This window comes from Lynx canadensis, chromosome A1, assembly GCF_007474595.2.
Source record: "Lynx canadensis isolate LIC74 chromosome A1, mLynCan4.pri.v2, whole genome shotgun sequence".
NCBI classification, from domain to species: Eukaryota; Metazoa; Chordata; class Mammalia; order Carnivora; family Felidae; genus Lynx; species Lynx canadensis.
Genome location: NC_044303.2, coordinates 140163042 through 140181938, shown reverse-complemented (window position 1 = coordinate 140181938; position 18897 = coordinate 140163042). Strand labels below are relative to the sequence as shown.

At 39.0% G+C, this 18897-nt stretch overlaps 1 protein-coding gene and 1 long non-coding RNA gene across 2 annotated transcripts in view; one reads left to right on the top strand and one right to left on the bottom strand.

The window, feature by feature from the left end:
- The window catches only part of ANKDD1B (ankyrin repeat and death domain containing 1B), a 65126-nt gene that overhangs the window by 43146 nt on the left and 3083 nt on the right, over nucleotides 1–18897 (bottom strand). The window contains exons 2-3 of the mRNA XM_030323256.2: nucleotides 10294–10397; nucleotides 7162–7260 (exon numbers count right to left, since the gene is read on the bottom strand). Of these exons, the coding sequence (XP_030179116.1) occupies nucleotides 7162–7260; nucleotides 10294–10397 (203 nt within the window). The remainder of the gene's footprint in view (nucleotides 1–7161; nucleotides 7261–10293; nucleotides 10398–18897) is intronic.
- Nucleotides 5697–18299, top strand: LOC115519355. Its single transcript, XR_003970474.1, has 3 exons — nucleotides 5697–5780; nucleotides 8517–8519; nucleotides 18288–18299. It is a non-coding gene; the product is annotated as an uncharacterized LOC115519355 (long non-coding RNA).

The window sequence follows — 18897 nt, the reverse complement described above, 5'->3', positions numbered from 1 at the left end:
TTGCCTGTGAGGAATGATGACTCCACTTGGAATTTATGGCTTCAGAAGTTCCTGTTGTTGGCAGTTTGAATTCCTGACTCTTGGATTTTATGATTAGTGCTTGAAATCTCTGAGTGTTGCCTGCTTTGAAATTAAGCATGACCTCTTAGGAAAAAAAGAGCTCCTATCAAAATGTGATTCATCTTCTATAAAAAATATTTCTGGGGGCGCCTGGGTGGCGCAGTCGGTTAAGCGTCCGACTTCAGCCAGGTCACGATCTCGCGGTCTGTGAGTTCGAGCCCCGCGTCGGGCTCTGGGCTGATGGCTCAGAGCCTGGAGCCTGTTTCCGATTCTGTGTCTCCCTCTCTCTCTGCCCCTCCCCCATTCATGCTCTGTCTCTCTTTGTCCCAGAAATAAATAAACGTTGAAAAAAAAATATTTCTGACCTCTTTTTTGGTCATGTAGAAAATGGATTTAGTATTAATGAATATAGAGCATTCATGTGTAGAGAAAGGTAATTGAGGAGTGGAATTGTATTCAGGGCACATTTTTTGAAGAACCTCAACTAGTTATTGTACATCATTGTTCCTTGGGAAAAAGAGTGCAGAAATTGTTAAGCATTTTTTTCATACTGGAATTACAAATATTTAAATAGACTAACTCACCGCGTAGTGTGACAGCTGAAATGTAAATTTTATAAAGTACGTACATTTAAAACAAGGCTTATCAACAGTGGCACTATGACATTTTGGCCAGGTGATTTTTTGTTGTGGAGGGCTGTCTGAGATTATAGGATGTTTTGCAGTTATCTCTGGCTTCTACCCATTAAATGCCAATATCTCCCCTCAGCCACGGCAATTAAAAGTATCTCCAAACATCTCCAAGTATTTCCTGGGAACAAAATTGACAATGCCCCCCCTCCAAGTTGAGAACCACTAATTTAGAGTTACACTTCAATAATATGGGACTTCCTTTTTCATTTCTCCACACCTGTACTTTCCTAAGAAGAGAATACATTAACGTAATTTCTGGGGCAGCCAAAATAAATGCCAAAAGGCTTATGCTCTTTACAAATGGAGGTACCCCCGCAGACCCTCATTCCTTGTTTATTTACTCATATTGTATACATCTAGCAAACTGGTTTCCTAGGTTACAAACACAGTTGATTACAAGATCCAAATAAGATGTGTGAAAAGACTTAATTTTTTTTTTTTTTAATTTTTTTTTTTACATTGATTTATTTTTGAGAAACAGAGTGAGACAAAGCGTGAGCGGGGAAGGGGCAGAGAGAGAAGGAGACACAGAATCTGAAGCAGGCTCCAGGCTCTTAGCAAGAGGTCAGCACAGAGCCTGATGCGGGGCTCGAACTCACAAACTGTGAAATCATGACCTGAGCCGAAGTCGGACACTCAACCGACTGAGCCACCCAGGCACCCCATGAGAAGACTTAGTTTTAGAAGGCACTTTAACAGAGTAATAGATGATTTTTTGCCAGGGATAAAAGGAAACAGAAAAGCAGACACATTAACTTATAGATAAGGAACCTGAAAGTGAGCATTAACTAGATCACAGCACTTGAAAGTACCAGAACCAGAATTGGAGGTCAGTTTCTTCTGATTTTACATATCATACTCATAACGTTTGCTCTATATTACTTGTCTAACTTGGGGCCTAGAATGCAGGTCCCAGTTTTCCTAGTTCAGCACCCTCCATTCCACCTTCCTGAGACAGCCAATTTTTAATTTTTTTAGTTTTTTTAAAAAAATTATTAATATCTATTTATTTTTGAGAGAGAGACAGAGCATGAGTGGGGGAGGGGCAGAGAGAGGGAGATACAGAATCCAAAGCAGGCTGCAGGCTCTGAGCTGTCAGCACAGAGCTGGATGCAGGGCTCAAACCCACAAACCGTGAGATCATGACCTGAGCCGAAGTTGGATGCTTAACCAACTGAACCACCGGGATGCCCCTATTTTTTTGGTTTTAAATGGAACTTTTATTTTTATTTTTCCTCATGTATTTATTTATAATTTTTAATTTTTTAAACTTTATTTAAATCCAAGTTAGTTAACAGTCAAAAGACTGTACACCCCTCAAAGCAGGGACTGTATGTCTTGCCAATGCTTCCTGAAACAATTACCTGGGAATCTTGTTAAATCACAGATTCTGATTCAGGAGGTCAGGGGTGGGTCTGATTCTGCATTTCAAGCTCCCAGGAAATACAAGTGTTTCTGTCCCAGGACTACACTTAGGAGTAATAAGAACTTAAATGGTATTGAATTCCCAGCAGTTGGCATTGAGACTTACCCACAGCAGGCAATGAATAAATACTGATGGGGAAGGGGTTTGATTTTTGGCTCTTTGCAAACAGGTGTTAGAGCTTAGAAGACACAGCTGCCAAATCAAACTCAGGGGTCATCACCCAAATAAAGAGACGGCCAGGTTTGATCAAACACAGCACTGCTTGAATTATAAAAGAATTTTATTGGTTATGTACTAATGCCACTGTGAATGATTAAGTTAGTTACAGAAATATTAAACTTAGTGAAACTTTCAAGGTAGACTACAGAGATACATCAGAAATACATACACACACTCGCACAAGGCCAAGTTACAAAAAGCTGATGTTAGCTTCCAAATGTACATTTGGAAAAGCCTCAAAGAGAATAACTTGGTAAAATATCTCTTCAACATTTCAGGAACAAGTGACTTATACTCTGACAGAAACCAGCAGTGTATTTAATATATTAGAAACACGGCAATCCTCAGACATGCTTTTTAAAGGAAAAGATGCTGTCAACCTGGGCAATGGATGCATAAATGTTTATTGTACAATTCTTTCCCCTTTTATAGTACATTAAAGATTTGGGGTTATGGTCCTGGGTAGAATGGAGTAACTATACTGCTCCTGGTCTCTCTTACCAAATGTGACCAAAATCTCCAGAAAGAGTGCATGGCACAGCTATTTGAGGATTCTGGGAAGCAAATAATAGCAATTAGATTGGGGAAGTAAACCAAAACTCAAAATATAAACAATGAGGGTTTTCTGATTTGCTTTGTTTTTGTTTTCCTTCCATACCTTCCAGGTTGAACTCAAGGCAGTGCAAGTCACAGAAATGTGTCCTGGGCACAGACACAAAGAGCTAAAAACAAACAAACAAACAAAAAAACAAACCCTCTTTCTGGTCTACGGAGCACAAGGGGGATCCTGCAAGAAAGAGAAAGTAGGGGAAATACTGTTTCTTTTTTCTGTTCTGGCTCTGCTGTACACAAGCCTCCTTCCCAAAGCTGGAACCCTGTGGTAGAAGAGGTAGCAGTATCAAGGACTGGGAAAGCACCTAAAACTGACCGAGAAACTGTGGTCAGAAGAGCAGGTAGGGTGGTGACTCATGTTGCTTGTTTTCCTCCCTTAGTTGCAGAGGTAGACCTAATTGTGGGAAGCACATAGCAGAGCTGAGAGACTACATACACCCTCAACTTTCTAGTCAGCACACCAAGAAAAGGGGGAGAGGGGCCCTGGAGCTGGGAAAAGTGGGGGTGATGATTCCAGAGAGGGGGAAGCTCAAGAAAGTGAGCCCCTAAAGATGTGTGTGTGGCCGCACCCTGACCCTTACATGGACCTGACCCTAAGCAGCATGCCAAAGGCCTGGAATGGTGAACTATGGGGCAGACCACTGCACAGGTCTCAGAATGGGCCCTGCATGGTACATATGCAGGAAAGGTCCAAAGTACTGAAAACTGAAGTGACACTGGTGTCAAATGATGAGGAAATGGGTCCTCCATATGCAAGAAAAAAACAAGAATCTTGACCTATTCCTCATACCTTATAATTAACTCAAAATGGACAATAGATCAATTTTGTTTTTAGTTTTTTAGTTTTTATTTTTTTAAAGATTTTATTCCTAAGTCATCTCTTCACCCAGTGTGGAGCTCGAACTCACAAACCCAAGATCAAGAGTCCAATGCTCCACCAACTGAACCAGCCAGGTGCCCAAAAATGGACAACAGATCTAAATGTAAAACACACAGCTATAAAAATTTTAGAAGAAAAAATATGAGAAAATCTTCATGACCTTAAGTTAGGTAAGTCATTCTTGGTGGTTTTTTAATTATAGGTAAACTGTACTTCATCAAAATTAAAAACTTTTGCTCTGTAAAAAATGTGGGAAAATATTTGTAGATCACATATCAAACAAAGGACTTGTATCCAGAATATATAAATAACTCTCAAAACTGAACAATAAGCAAAAAACCCAATTTAAAAAATATATTCAAAATATTTGAATAGACACATAATCAAAGAAAATATACAACTAGTAAATAACACAAGAAAGATGCTCACTATCATTAGTCATTAAAACCACAATGTGATGCCAATACATATTTATTAGAAAGGCTAATTAAGAAGGGGCGCTTGGGTGCTCAGTCGGTTAAGCGTCTGACTCTATTTTGGCTCAGGTCTTGATCTCACGGTTCTTTAGTTGGAGGCCTGCAGTGAGCTCTGTGCTGACAGTGCAGAGTCTGCTTGAGATTCTCTCTCTCTCTCTTCCCCTTCCCTGCATGCTCTGTCTCTCTCTCTCTCTCTCAAATATAAATAAATAAACATAAAAAAAGGAATTCTAACATTAAGGGGGAAAAAAAGAAAATGCCAAGTGCTGATGAGGTTGTGGAACAAATGGAATTCTGCTACACTGCTGGTGGGAATGAAAGGTACAGACACTATAAAACAGTCTGGCAGCTTCTTGTATACAGCTTACTATACGACCCAGTAACCTCACTCCCAGAGATTTATAATGGATAAATGAATACTTTTGCCTACATAAAACCTGCACACGAATGTTGATAGCAGTTTTATTCGTTTTGTTGTTGTTGTTTGTGAAAACATTTATATTTAGATTCAGCCAGTTGGACTCAATTTAGATGATTCCAATTTTGTTGGCAACATCCAAAGCATCATAGTTAGAAGCCAGTCGAACATATGCCCTCTTCTCTCCATCAGGCCTGATCAGTGTGTTGATCTCGGCCATGACAATGTCGTACTTTCTTCACGTCCTGTTTGACCTGGTGCTTGTTGGCCTTGAATCCACAATGAACACAAGTGTGTTGTTGTCTTCTGTTTTCTTCATGGCTGACTCAGTCAGGGGGAACTTGATGATGGCACAAAGGTCAAGCTTGTTTCTCCTAGGGGCAGTGTTTCAAGGATATTTGTGGGGCCTTCAGAGACGCAGTGTCTTGGGCCGTCAGAAGGTAGGTGACGTGTGGAAATTCTTTTTTGTGTGTGACTGTGGATGCCTTTCCGCATCCCATTTTTTTGGGTTTTCAAAGCCTTTGCTTCGGCTGCAGTTTTGGGAAGGGCAAGAGCTTCCTTCTTTGCCTTTGGTGCCATCTTCATGAAACCAATAGCAGCTTTATTTGTAATAGTCAAAAACTGGTAACAACTCCTTCAATGGGTGAATGCATGAATAAACTGTGGTACGTCCATACACTGGAATACTAGTCAGAATAAAAAAGGAGGAACTGTTGATATATACAACATGAATGAATCGAAGATTTTGCTGAGTGAAAGAAGCCAGTGTCAGAATGTTATATACTACATGATATAATTTATATGACATTCTCAAAAAGGCAAAATTATAGAGATGGAGAAGACATCAGTGGTTGCCAGGGTAAGGGAGGGTTTGACTACAAAAAGGCAGCATGAGAAATTTTCTGGGTGAGGCAACTGTTCTGTATTTTGATTATGGTAGTGATTACATGAATCTATACATGCATTAAAATTCATAGAACTTTACACAAAAAAGAAAGTAATTGCATAGTCAATTTAAAAATTAAAATAAAAATTTATTGTATCAAGGTTTCAATGTCAAAATAAGAATAGATGCTTGGCAATTAGGTCTATTACCAAATCATCTTTTGCAGGCTAACTAACACTACAAAATAATCAACAATTTCCAGATCCTAACAACACGTTCCTCAAGTACCATAACCATAATCTAACTTAGTACCCTCACATAATTGGAGTGCTTTCAGTGCCAATTTTTAGTAAGAGGTACTTCTTCACTGTGATTCTGTTACATATCAATCAACTTGCCCACCAATATCAGACTAATAAAATAGAGAAGGATGTGCCTCACTGGTAAAACAAACAGAAACTTTTATCATTATCAAGTCTAGGCCATGTCTATGCCAACAAAACCAACAAGATGATGTGACTTCATTCATTCATCTTCCAAAGATTTACCAAGCTCATATTAAACCCAGGCCCTGTGAGAATAAAAGTAAGTAAGTGCTGAGTCTACCCTCCAAGGAGTCAATCAACACAGAAAATAGAATGGCTCTATGAAAACCTTCTCAACAGTTGAAGAACCACAGAGCATTTGATTAACTAAGAACCAAGAACTATGATCCATTGGATTCTAATAACCAAGGCTATCATCTTTCTCTGCAACTGGAGATGATAAACATGATGTTGGGTATATCCAGCCCAGGTGGTTTTCCTCGTGCCATGGTAAAGTATTAAGTGAAGTTGGGAAAAGTAGGTGGAAATCCTCAGGGTGGATTTTGATATCTAGGCAGACAAATAGTTAAGCTGATTTGTGGCTAACATCATGGTCTCTGGAACCAAATAAACCAAGTTCAAATCCTGCCTCTACACCTTCTTAGACGTTAATTCTTTGGGCAAGATATTTAACCTCTCTGTGTCTTACACTCTTCATATGAAAACTGTGTATTATAGTAACCCTTTTTCACAAGGTTGGAGGCACTAAATATCAAAGTCCTAAGACGGGTGCCTAGCATATAGTACCTATTTAATAAGCTTTGCTTATCAGAGTTCACAGAGCACAGTCAAGATTTAAAGTCTCTGAGGCTAGTTAGCTTCTGTCTTCTACATCCCAAATTATACTCTGGTCAACTTATCTTATTCTTAAAAATGCATATTACTGGCCATAAGGTCAATATGGGAAAATAAGTAAAACCTAAGTCCTACAGGTAATGGGTAAGCAATTTAGTTACCAAATACAAAGAGTACACAATGTGTATATTCTCTACAGAGATCTTTCCAAAGTGAAAACTGCATTTGGAAATATTCTGTACATATGTGAAAAAAAGATAACTGAAGTGACCAGATTTTCCCCATACACTGGTCATGCTCCAATCCATTCTACCAAAGGAAGATGAACTTACCTTATCAGCAACATCCACCCTGGCCTTGCGATTAAGCAAGAAATCCACCGAGGATAAATGATTTGCCCCCACCGCAAAATGCAGGGCTGTGCGGTTCATCTGAGGAAACGTAATTTGTGTTTTCAGTCATCTGATTGTTATTTGTCCTCTTTATGATTCCTGTTTTTCAAACAGCCATAATTTTGTATCTTATGTTTATATTTGCAATGCATAACTCATCATTGATTTTAACAGTATAATGGAGTTCAATAAAAAAGTAAAACTTGTGGGGGGCCTGAGTGGCTCAGTTGGTTGAGCACTGGTTAAGGTCATGATCTCACAGTCTGTGAGTTCGAGACCCACATTGGGCTCTGTGCTGTCAGCACAGGGCCTGCCTCAGATCCTCTGTCCCCCTCTCTCTCTGTCCCTCCCCAACTCCCAAAAATAATAAACATTTTTTTAAAAAAGCAAAAGTATTTTTCCCTGTATTCAATTATTAAAAAAAATTTTTTTAATGTTTATTTATTTTTGACAGAGAGACAGAACATGAGCAGGGGAGGGGTAGAGAGAGAGGGAGACACAGAATCCGAAGCAGGCTCCAGTCTCTGAGGTGCCAGCACAGAGCCTGATGCAGGGCTTGAACTCACATTCATGAGATCATGACCTGAGCCGAAGTCGGATGCTCAACCGACTGTGCCACCCAGGTGCCCCTCCCTATATGCAATTATTAACAACAGTAATTTTTTTCTGGTTAGAATACATTGATAATGCAAAACAAAAATTTTCCTAGGTGTTCAATCGTATATGCTCTTTCTTCTGAAATTTTTTGATCTATAAATTTTACTGAAACAAACTGCTTCAGAATAAAAGAAAGAAGAGAATGAATGAATGAATCAATGAAAGATGCAGACACAGAAAAAGAAAGCTATAACTATCTTTTGTTTCAAAGAAAAGCCAAGAAGACAATCCTGGGATTTTCATAGTTGATTGTGTTTCAGACAATGGATGTTTAGCATGCATGTAAAACACAGATCTTATTTCCTATACTCTAGGCACTGTTTTTGCATCCAAAGAAGGTGCCTGCGCATGGATTTACTCCTTTGTTTCAAATAAATAATTTATTGTAAAAATTAAGTATCTGATATCCTTGGTAGCTAAGCTGATGATAAATTAAGTTTGACAAAACAGGAGTTATCGTGACATTGTCTGCAATCTAGAGCTGTGTTCTAGTATGTCAAGCCAAAACAGCATCCAAGATAATTCAATAAAACCACTTACATGTATTTCTTCATCTCTATCGTCACAGATTTTAAGCAACTCTACAAACAACCATATCAACAATTTGCTGTAAATGGGACTAAAAGAGATGTCATTAGAAAGTATAATACAGGGCACCTGGGTGGCTCAGTTGGTTAAGTGTCCGACTCTTGGTTTTGGCTAAAGTCATGATCTCACAGTTGGTGAGATTGAGCCCTGCGTCAGACTCTGTGCTGATAGTGCGGAGTCTGCTTGGGATTCTCTCACTCATTCTCTCTCTGCGTCTCCCCTGCTTGTGCACATGCGCAGGTATATACTCTCTCACTCTCAAAATAAATAAATAAACTTAAAAAAAAGTAATACAATTCATCAAGAGGTCATGATAATTTGCTATGCTGACTGTAAGTTAAGGTGCTCTAGGTTGTGCCCTAAATGATGCTTCATTTAGCATTAAATCTCTCTAAATACTTTAATATAAAAATATGGTTTAAAATATCATAAAGTCTTAGGTGAAAAAAATTTTAATTATTATGAAACTACATTAAACAATCTATTCCCTGCTACTTGGAAAAATGATTATTGCTTTACTTACTCAACAATTTATGTAGATATTACTTTCAAAGGCCCTTGCTTTTCTTTTCACTCCCTTCCCTTCCTTCTTTCCTGATTCCTTTCTTTTTTTTTTTTTTTTTTTGGTTTTTGTTTTTGTTTGGTTCTTGTTTTTGTTTGGTTCCTAAAATTGTTACGCTGCAAAACTCTATTTTTCTACTCTTTCTAGGATGTCTATGGACAATAAATACTAAATACAACCATAACACATCAGACACACACATGCACACAGTATATACACAGACATATGAATTTCCATATACAAGCAAACATATACCTCTCACAGACACACATGCACAACTGGTAAACATCCTTCCACTGCGTATGATACATGACTTCAATTCTTATGATCTCACTGCCTGGGACAGATCCAGGTTTTGTGGAACCTAAACTCTACACTCTTCAGGGAGCCCTCTTTAAAGCCAGTCAGAGAGCTGAAATGATAGCAGTTAAAGTTTCTTACTTTTTCAGATTAAAAAAAAAAAAAACATATAACCATGAGAACACATTGCCAGAGCCCTCCCCAGTACTTTGGAAGGGGTCTGTACAAGAAGGGACCCTAAAGCTTATGCTTCATTTAGCATTAAATCCACCTCTGCTATCCCCTTGAACCACTTGCACTAATTGTCCTAAGTAATTAACACAGCCCCCACTTTGATAAACCCTGCCTTGAAAAGCTGTCAGGAAATCTCTACAAAACCAAGCAGTAGGAAATCCAGTATTTCTGGCAGTAGACTTCTCTCCTAAACCCAAGTACTTGAAGAACAATTAAGAGCCAGGTTTTAGAAAAGGCTCCAGTGCCCAACATGCAAATGCACTGTACTTCTACAGCAATAAAATACAAAGCCATGCTCTCCCGTAGATTTTAAATTTGCAGGACTGAACAACAAAGGGAATCTCTGGAGAAAAACCAATGATGAACTGTGTAGCAAAAGATGTTCTGCCTTTCTAGAATGTATGAGGCCAGTGATACACAGGCTACAATCCAGGACCAAGTCCAGGCCCATAACCCTGACAACTGGCTTTACTGCCCACCCACAGATTTTGCACAGATGCACACAAAGACTCTGTATATTTCCCCTCTGATAAGATATATTAAAAGACTCAGAACCTATCCCACGGCTTGATTCCACCTTTAGCTTAAACATTCTGGAATTACCACCGAAGGAGCTAGCCCACACCTCATCCGCCACAATCATTTCAATTGTTATTATTATTTAAATTGCACTGTATAAATCCAAGCCACCCTTAGAGTAGTCACTTGTCACATCTGTGACTTGTACTCACATTGTTCACAGCATTAATGTTAACCTTCTTTTCAAACAGCTTCTCCATAAGATCCAAATTATTGCTTTTCGCAGCATTCTGAAAGCTTCTCTCATTTGGCAGTACTGAAAGCAAGCAAGCAAAGCATGACTGAAGAATTTAAGGGGGACGAAGGAAAAAAGCAAACCTCACGCAAACCTGGTAACTTTAAATAAAAACAGCTTTCACCCTTTCACATTCTACTATTCTGGACATGAGAACTTTGTATCAATATTTTGCAAAGCTGTATTATCAAGATTCCACTTTGTGCTCACAATGCAAGTATTTTCACACCCTTAAAAATATTTCCTGGTCCCAAACAAAACATCATTCCCAAGGACCACCCTGAAGTCAGCAATGTGGTCTCTGCCTCTAGGAGATGGGAGTGTGGCCACAGACTTTGTTTTGTTTTGTTTTGTTTTAATAAAATGTTTGTAAAAGATGAGACAGGCAGGAGCCCAAATGCTCCATACAAGCTTACAGAGATAAAATTGTCTGCAGAAGCCTGTGCAGATGCCAGGCCAGCAGAAAAAAAAATCCTTAAAATGTAGCACATCACATAAATATACACAGTATATTTAAGTCTAAAAGGGATGAACATGTTTCATTTATATAAAAAGAGATTCACACCTACTATAAACACTACATATCACACACATAATACACATTCAGGTGGCAGGTTTTATTAACTAGCCTAGGGAAGATTTCAGAATGTATTAAGTTTTTTTTTTTTTATGCTCTCTCATTGTTTCTTTTTTTTTTATGTTTATTTTTGAAAGAGAGAGAGAGGGAGAGAGGGAGAGGGAGGGAGGCAGAGAGAGAGAGAGAGAGAGAGAGAGAGAGAGAGAGAATAAGGGGGGGAGGGGCAGAGAGATGGGGACAGAGGATCCAAAGCAGGCTCTGCGCTGATGGAAGTGAGCCCTATGTAGGGCTCAAACTTACAAACCGCAAGATCATGACCTGAGAGGAAGTCAGAGGCTCAATCGACTGAGCCACCCAGGCACCCCAGTTTTTTTAATGCAGGGGAACTGGAGGGCTCTCAGGGGACAACCCCAATACTGGGGGATAAAGTCACAATTAATAATATGAAAAATGATATCAAGAATGAATGATATGAAATCAGCAATAGACCATCTCTAAAAAAAAAGAACTCTGGAGGAGGTTTTGTGGATGTGTTGCCAAGTAGTTTCATAATAATAATAACAACAACAACAACACAATTTGACAAAGACTTAAAAAAGATTTTTTTAATATTATTTATTTTTGAGAGACAGAGACAGAGAGCAAGTGGGAGAGGGGCAGAGAGAGAGGGAGACAAAGAATCTGAAGCAGGCTCCAGGCTCTGAGCTGTCAACACAGAGCCCGATGCAGGACTCAAACCCATGAACCACAAGCTCATGATCTGAGCCGAAGTTGGATGCTCAAGCAACTGAGTTACCCAGGCACCCCTGTCAAAGACTCTTTAGAGTACTACCAAATCTAATCAAAGACTAGGAGTATCTTCACGGGAGAAACACACATTCATTTTATCACCTGGATCCCCCTCTTCCTTTCTACTCTGCCTGTTGTCCCCACTCTAAGTAACTTCAACATCCACACAGATGACAAATCTGACCCTGACTCTTTCACTTACAATAATCTTTCCATCCACCTGATCTCAGTCACCCATTTTTCAGGGTCATACTCTTGACATCATCATCAGAAACCACATTACCTCTGACATCTTCAAGAAACTCATTATCTGACCACCACCTCATCCATCCACCTCACCTGCTCTACTTCTTCCAGTCCCCAAATTCTGCAACCTCATCAAGTCCTCCCATCCACTGTTCTCACCAGCTTTTCATATTATTCATCCCTTAGGCCCTTACTCTGCTCTTTACTCAGTTTAGATCTTCTAGTCCATCGCTGAAATCACTTCTATACAAACACCTTTACTTCCCTTGCCACTCTCTTTTCTCATCAGACTAGCTGACAGAATCCTAATTCTGACATTAAACTCAACTGCTACCTGTTCCACCTCTGCACCTGAGCAGCTGAATAGTACTGGAGAGAAACACACCACCATGGTGCGGGAGACGTGACTAGTGCTCATCACTATCTAGTTCTCCTCTCCTTTCTGAACACATGGGTAAGTACACATCCTGGCCTGGGTGCAGTTAAGGTGAGGTCTGTCCCCTGGACTGGAAGAAGAGGGGATAGTAGGTTTCTTGAAAGTGAACCTACTGTGAAAAGCTTCTGTGACACCCTCCAGGTGCTCTCTTCCCATTTTATCAACCCTCAAAGCCATGTGTTTAAACGCTGCAGTGTTGTAGCTGAACTGTATTCCCTCAAAATTTATCTACTGAAGTTCTAACACCCAGTACCTCAAAATGTGACTATGTAGGGTCCTTTTTTTTTTTCAAACATTTGTTTATTTATTTTGAGAGAGAGAGAGAGAGGATGAGCAAGGGAGTGGCAGAGAGAGAGGGAGAGAGACAGAACCCCAAGCAGGTCCCCCACTGTCAGCACAGAGCCAGATGTGGGGCTTGATCCCATGAACTGTGAGATCATGACCTGAGCTGAAACCAAGAGTTGGACATTTACCCAACTGAGCCACCCAGGCACCCCTGGTGATAGAATCATTAAAGAGGTAATTAAAATGAGGTCACTCGGGTGCGCCCTAATCCAATATGACTGGTGTCCTTCTAACAGAGGAAATTTGGAACAGACATGACACAGGAAAGACCATGTGGAGACAGTGGGAGGAGATGGCTATCTACAAGCTGAGGAGAGAGGCATCAGGGAAAATTAAGTTTGCTGACACCTTGATCTAGGATTTTTAGACTCAAAAACTCTGAGACAAATTGTTGTTGTTTAAGCCACCCTACCTGTGGTACTTTGTTACAGTATCCCTAGCAAACTAATACAAGGGGTCATAAGATGGCAGTGCCTCAATTAGTTTGGCACTGGGAGACAATTCTCCACAGGTCTCTTATGTTTCTCTACATCTGATAAGCAGAAGCACTGACTGATTTTGCTCTAGACCATCTTTTCCAGAATGTGTGCACAGTGAACTACATCAGAAAAGATAGATAAAAATGCATCTCTGGAGCATGGGGCTAGATTGCTTATGGCTTGCCTTAAAAGACAGACAGAGAGAGAGTAAGGCATGCTTCCTGCCCATTAGACAAGATTTGGATTCCCTAAGTGCAGGATTCTTCTGTAACACAACCCAAGGGGCTTTGCATCTCCTTGGAGATGGGGCTTGCAGAAATGACACAAACGCTGACACGCTGGCTACTGCTCCTACTGTGAGCACTACAATCCTCTGTGTCTGATCGGAAGTGTCTTCTGCTAGCATCCATGATGCCACGGTAGGCTAACTTGTTAGCTTGCAAGTAGAGTAAAATCATGGCCTCTTTACAGTTCTTGACACATAGGTTCCTGAGAAACTAGGTAGAGCAGAAACCCTTCTGTTGGACATGTTGTCTGAGCAAGAGTAGATCTTTATTATATTCAGTCACTCAAGACTTAGGGGTGATTTGTTGCTGCAGGAAAATCTGGTTTATCCTGACTACACATGCTAACATACTACACATAAATAACACACTCCTAAATTCTTACCCATTAATCTCATGTAGTATCTTATCACAGCAATCCTACTTCATTTCCCTAGGCTTCCATTTTTCAATTCCATGACTTTTTCTTTCTTTTCAAATATTTTAATCTACTAATTTGCCTACTTTAGTACCCATGATCACCAATATGTAACTCTCAGTTAATAATACTGCATAGAGAAAACATAAGCAATTAGATAATAATTTCCATAGTTTCTCACCCCTGAGTCTACCAACCTACCTACCTACTTTTACACCCACACTTTCTGCTTTTACTACTCTTACACTCAATGAAGCAGCCCTATGACTACCCAAGGCCAACCGCTCCATTGGGCTCTGGATCCCACCCTTCTCGTCTTTTCAATTATTTCATGTATCAATCTCACGGAAATTGCCCCATTCTCCTCTGCATTCTCCAGTGGACCATTCCCCTCAACATATACAGAGCTGCTATAAAACCTTCAGTGAAAAAAACATTCTCTTAACTTCACATCCTTTCCAACTGCCACTCCATTTCTTAATCTCCCATTGCTCCCCAAATTCTTATGTGTTCTATAACCACTCTCCTCCTCCTCACCTGTTTCATCTCACCTCCATGCTAATCAGATCTCATTCCTATCACTTCACTGAATCTGTGATTAGGGTCACTCGATCTTGCCCAAAGCCAGTCATCACTTTCTTTGTGTGCATTAAACTCTTGACAGATTTCACCAAGGGCCATACCATCCTTTTAACATTCTTCTCCATGCCTCTGATAGACTACCTCCTGTTTTCCAGTCTCTTTTACTGGCTCTTCCTCCTTTGCTTGATCTCTAAATGTTGGAGCACTCTGGAGTTTTTACGAAATTAAGAACATGGTGGAGTAGACATTATCACTGCCATCTTCCAGATGAGGAAAATGAGACTTAGAAAAGTTAAAACACTTGCTCATGTCTTAAAGACAATAAATGATAGAACTATTCCAGGTAGTCTGAATCCAAACACCAAGCTTTCAGTCACTGCAGAGGTCCAGGGTGTCCATATGAAACTGTATTACTGAAGTGGAGATTCAAACTGCTTACTCTATCAGATGCTTTAGCTAATGTATTCTGTCAGTTAAACCAGACTTTTCTCAACTCTGTCCTTGATCCCACATGGCCCTGACACTAGCTCCTTGCCCCTATGTATTAATCCAAGGGGAATGCAGTTCAAGTTCTGGGTCTTTTCCCTCTTGGGTATGTCCCAGGGCAAATCAAGACTTTGTGATGTCCTGAAATATGGCACACACATTCTATTCTGTCCATGAAGTCAAATACCTTGTCCCTTTTCTCCTACATCTATAAGAAAAATTAATTTTGAGGCAAGTTCTAAGACCAATTGGAAGCACCATACAAGATTCTTAATCCATTAAATCAATGGTTCTTAACTCAGGCTTCACAATAAAATAAACAGGATCCCTTTAAACTTTTTTTTTTTAATGTTTCATTTATTTTTGAGAGAGAGAGAGACACAGAGCATGAGTGGGGCAGGGGCGGAGAGACAGAGAGGGAGACACAGAATCCAAAGCAGGCTCCAGGCTCTGAGCTGTCAGCACAGAGCCCAATGCAGGGCTTGAACCCACAAACCATGAGATCATGACCTGAACTGAAGTTGGATGCTTAACCAACTGTGCCACCCAGGCGCCCCTAAACAGGATCCCTTTAAAAAAAAACCAAAAAACCCATGCCAGATTCTTAAACCCAAGCCAACTACATGGGAATTTCTAGGGCTCAAAATTTTTGCTGACTTGCCCACAATTTACTAATTAAGTAACCTTGTAACAATTCTGAATTTTTACATTCAAATGTAAAATGGATATTATAAAACCTACCTTTAGCAGTATGAAGACGCCAGTTTGTACAGACTAATAAACTGGCTGTATCCCTTCCCAATGAAAAAACTGTAGCTTTAAATCAGTTATGGTGAAAGTATTACACAAAGGAAAGTGGAAAATACTTCAAATCAGAACTAGTCCCCCCAGAGAGCTGGTAATTAAACATTTACCAACACACCATTGTCTACCTTCCAGCTAGTAAGTGACAGAGTTGAAAAAATGATCGATACAAATCATAAACATACCAATTTTCAGCTTGGCTAAGTAATATTTAGAGTACTGTGCTATATATGTCTTTTTTTATTTTTTTTGGAAATGGATAAGATCAAGGAAATGTTAAATGTTCAGCACCAAGCAACACATTACACAGAGCTGTATCATTCACTTAAACTTTTAGGGGTCAAAAACTCTAATGCCTTCAAAATTTGGGTAAGTATGAAGCAAGAGGGCCAAAACAGGAGGAGATAATGCTGAGGTAGAAAAACAAGCCTCCTGCATTTCATTCAGGTCTCTGCTCAAATGGTACCACTTCTGAAAAATCATGTCTGACCATCCAAACCCCTGTCTCCCATCATTCTCTGCCCCTGTGCCCTACTTCATTTTTTTCATATCACTTGATACTACTCGACATTAATATTACATTTGTTTACTTTCTCAGTATCTGTTTCCTTCACCAGAATACAATATCCACGAGGAAGCTGAAATAACTCCAGTACCTAGTGCTAATAGATGTTCAATAAATATTTGCTAGATGGGTGGATGGGAGGATTGGGAAGCCACCATCTACTTCCAGAACAATATTACCAAGGGTAGTATGCTCAGTATTAACAAAACTTCCAATTTCTCATACTTACATATAAACCACATATGAAAGAGGAAAACCCAAGAGAAATTAGAAAATATTTTGAACTAAATAAAAATAAAAAAATATATCAAAATGTGTGGGATGCAGCTAAAGCAGTGCTAAGAGGGAAATTCATAGCATTATAAGAGGGAACTTCATAGAATCAAGTTATTAGAAAAGAAGCTTGCAAATCAGTAATGTAAATTCCTACCTTAAGAAAGTAAAAACCTAAAAGCAAAAAACACCTAAGTCAAGCAGACAGAAGAAAAATTGCAAAGGTAAGAGCAATAATCAATAAAATTGAAAAAAGATAAACAATAGAGAAAATCAATGAAAACAAAAGCTGCTTCTCTGAATACATCAATAAAATCGATACACCTCTAGCAACACTGACCAAAAAGAGAGAAAGAGAGAGAACACACATTACCAATGTAAGGAATGAAAGAGAGCACAGCACTACCATTCCCACACACATGAAAGGAATAAGGGAATATTATGAACAATTCCATTCACATAAATTCAACAACTTAGATGAAATGAAATAATTTCTCAAAAATCACAAACTACCCAAATTTATTCAAGATTATATAGATAACCTAACACAAGAAGAGGAAAAACTTCCCAACTCATCTTATGAGATCAGCATTTCCTTGATTCTACAACCAAAGACATTATGAGAATAAAAAACTACAAGCCAATATCCCTCATCAACATCGATGCAAAACTCTCTGAACAAGCATTATCAAAACACATCCCGTGATACACAGAAAGTTTAACACACCAACTAAGGTTTATCCTGAGAATGTAAAATTCGTTCCTTATTTGGAAATCAAGCAATGTATATACAGGTAGTCTAAAGAAGAAAAATTATATGGTTAATTGATGCAGAAAAAGCATTTTAAAAAAATCATCATCCATTTATGATTAAAAACAAAAACCAAAAAACCCTCTCAGCAAACTGGGAATAGAAGGAAACTTCTTCAACCTGATAAAGAGCATTTACAAAAAACTGACAGCTAACATTCTACTTACTCATAAAAATGTCAATGCTTTCTTTACCCAGGAACAAACAGAAATGTCCAGTCTAACTCTTAAACACAGTGCTGGAAGTGTTAGCCAGGACAACAGAGCAGTAAAAGTATATTAAAACGCATACTGATTGGCAAGAAATCGAAATGTCTCTAGTCTAGTTGCAAACAATTTTATTATCTGCATATAAAATCCAAAAGAATGTATAAAGCAGCTCTAGAACTAATAAGTGGGTTTAGCAAAGTTGTAGGATACAAGGTCAACACATAAATATCAACCATCTTTCTATATACTGGCATAAACAAATGGAAACCAAAAATGTAAAAATAATACCATTTTAAAAATTATAATTAAAATGATCAAAAATCAAAATACTTAAAAGTATGTAAATCCAACAAAAGTTCCAGTTTCTCTAATACCAAAAAAACACAAAATACTGATGAGAAAAATTAAGAATACCTAAATAAATGAAGATACATGATGTCATGAATTGGAAGATGTAATAAAGATGTCAATTATATGAAATTGACCCATAGATTTAATGCAATTCAATCAAATGCCAAAAGGATATTTTGTAGCTACAGACAAGATGATTCTAAAACCTATATGGACAGGCAAAAGAACTAGAATAACCAAAACAATTTTGAAAAAGAAGAATAAAATTGGAAGGGTCACAATACTTATTATAAATCTACAATAATCAATACAGCATGGTATTGGCAGAGAAACACACAGATGGATTGAACAAAATACAGAGTCGAGAAATAAACTCTCACAAATATAGCCAGTTGATTTTTGACAAAGGTGTAAAGTCTGTGACAGCAGCGAAAGGATGATCATTGCAACAAATGGTATTTGAACAACTGGACGTCCAAAATGAAACAAAACAAAACAAAACAAATGAGCCTTGATGTTAAACTTCATTCTTTACACAAAAATTAACTCGAAATAGAGCATAGAGGAAAACGTAAAACATAAAACTATAAAACTTTTAGAAGAAGACACAGGAGAAAAACTTCCTAAAATGGGGTTAGGCTATGTGGCCTCCGCAGTAATGATCACTGCTTTAAAATAACTTCCTATTGGGGCGCCTGGGTGGCGCAGTCGGTTAAGCGTCCGACTTCAGCCAGGTCACGATCTCGCACTCGTGAGTTCGAGCCCCGCGTCAGGCTCTGGGCTGATGGCTCGGAGCCTGTTTCTGATTCTGTGTCTCCCTCTCTCTCTCTGCCCCTCCCCCGTTCATGCTCTGTCTCTCTCTGTCC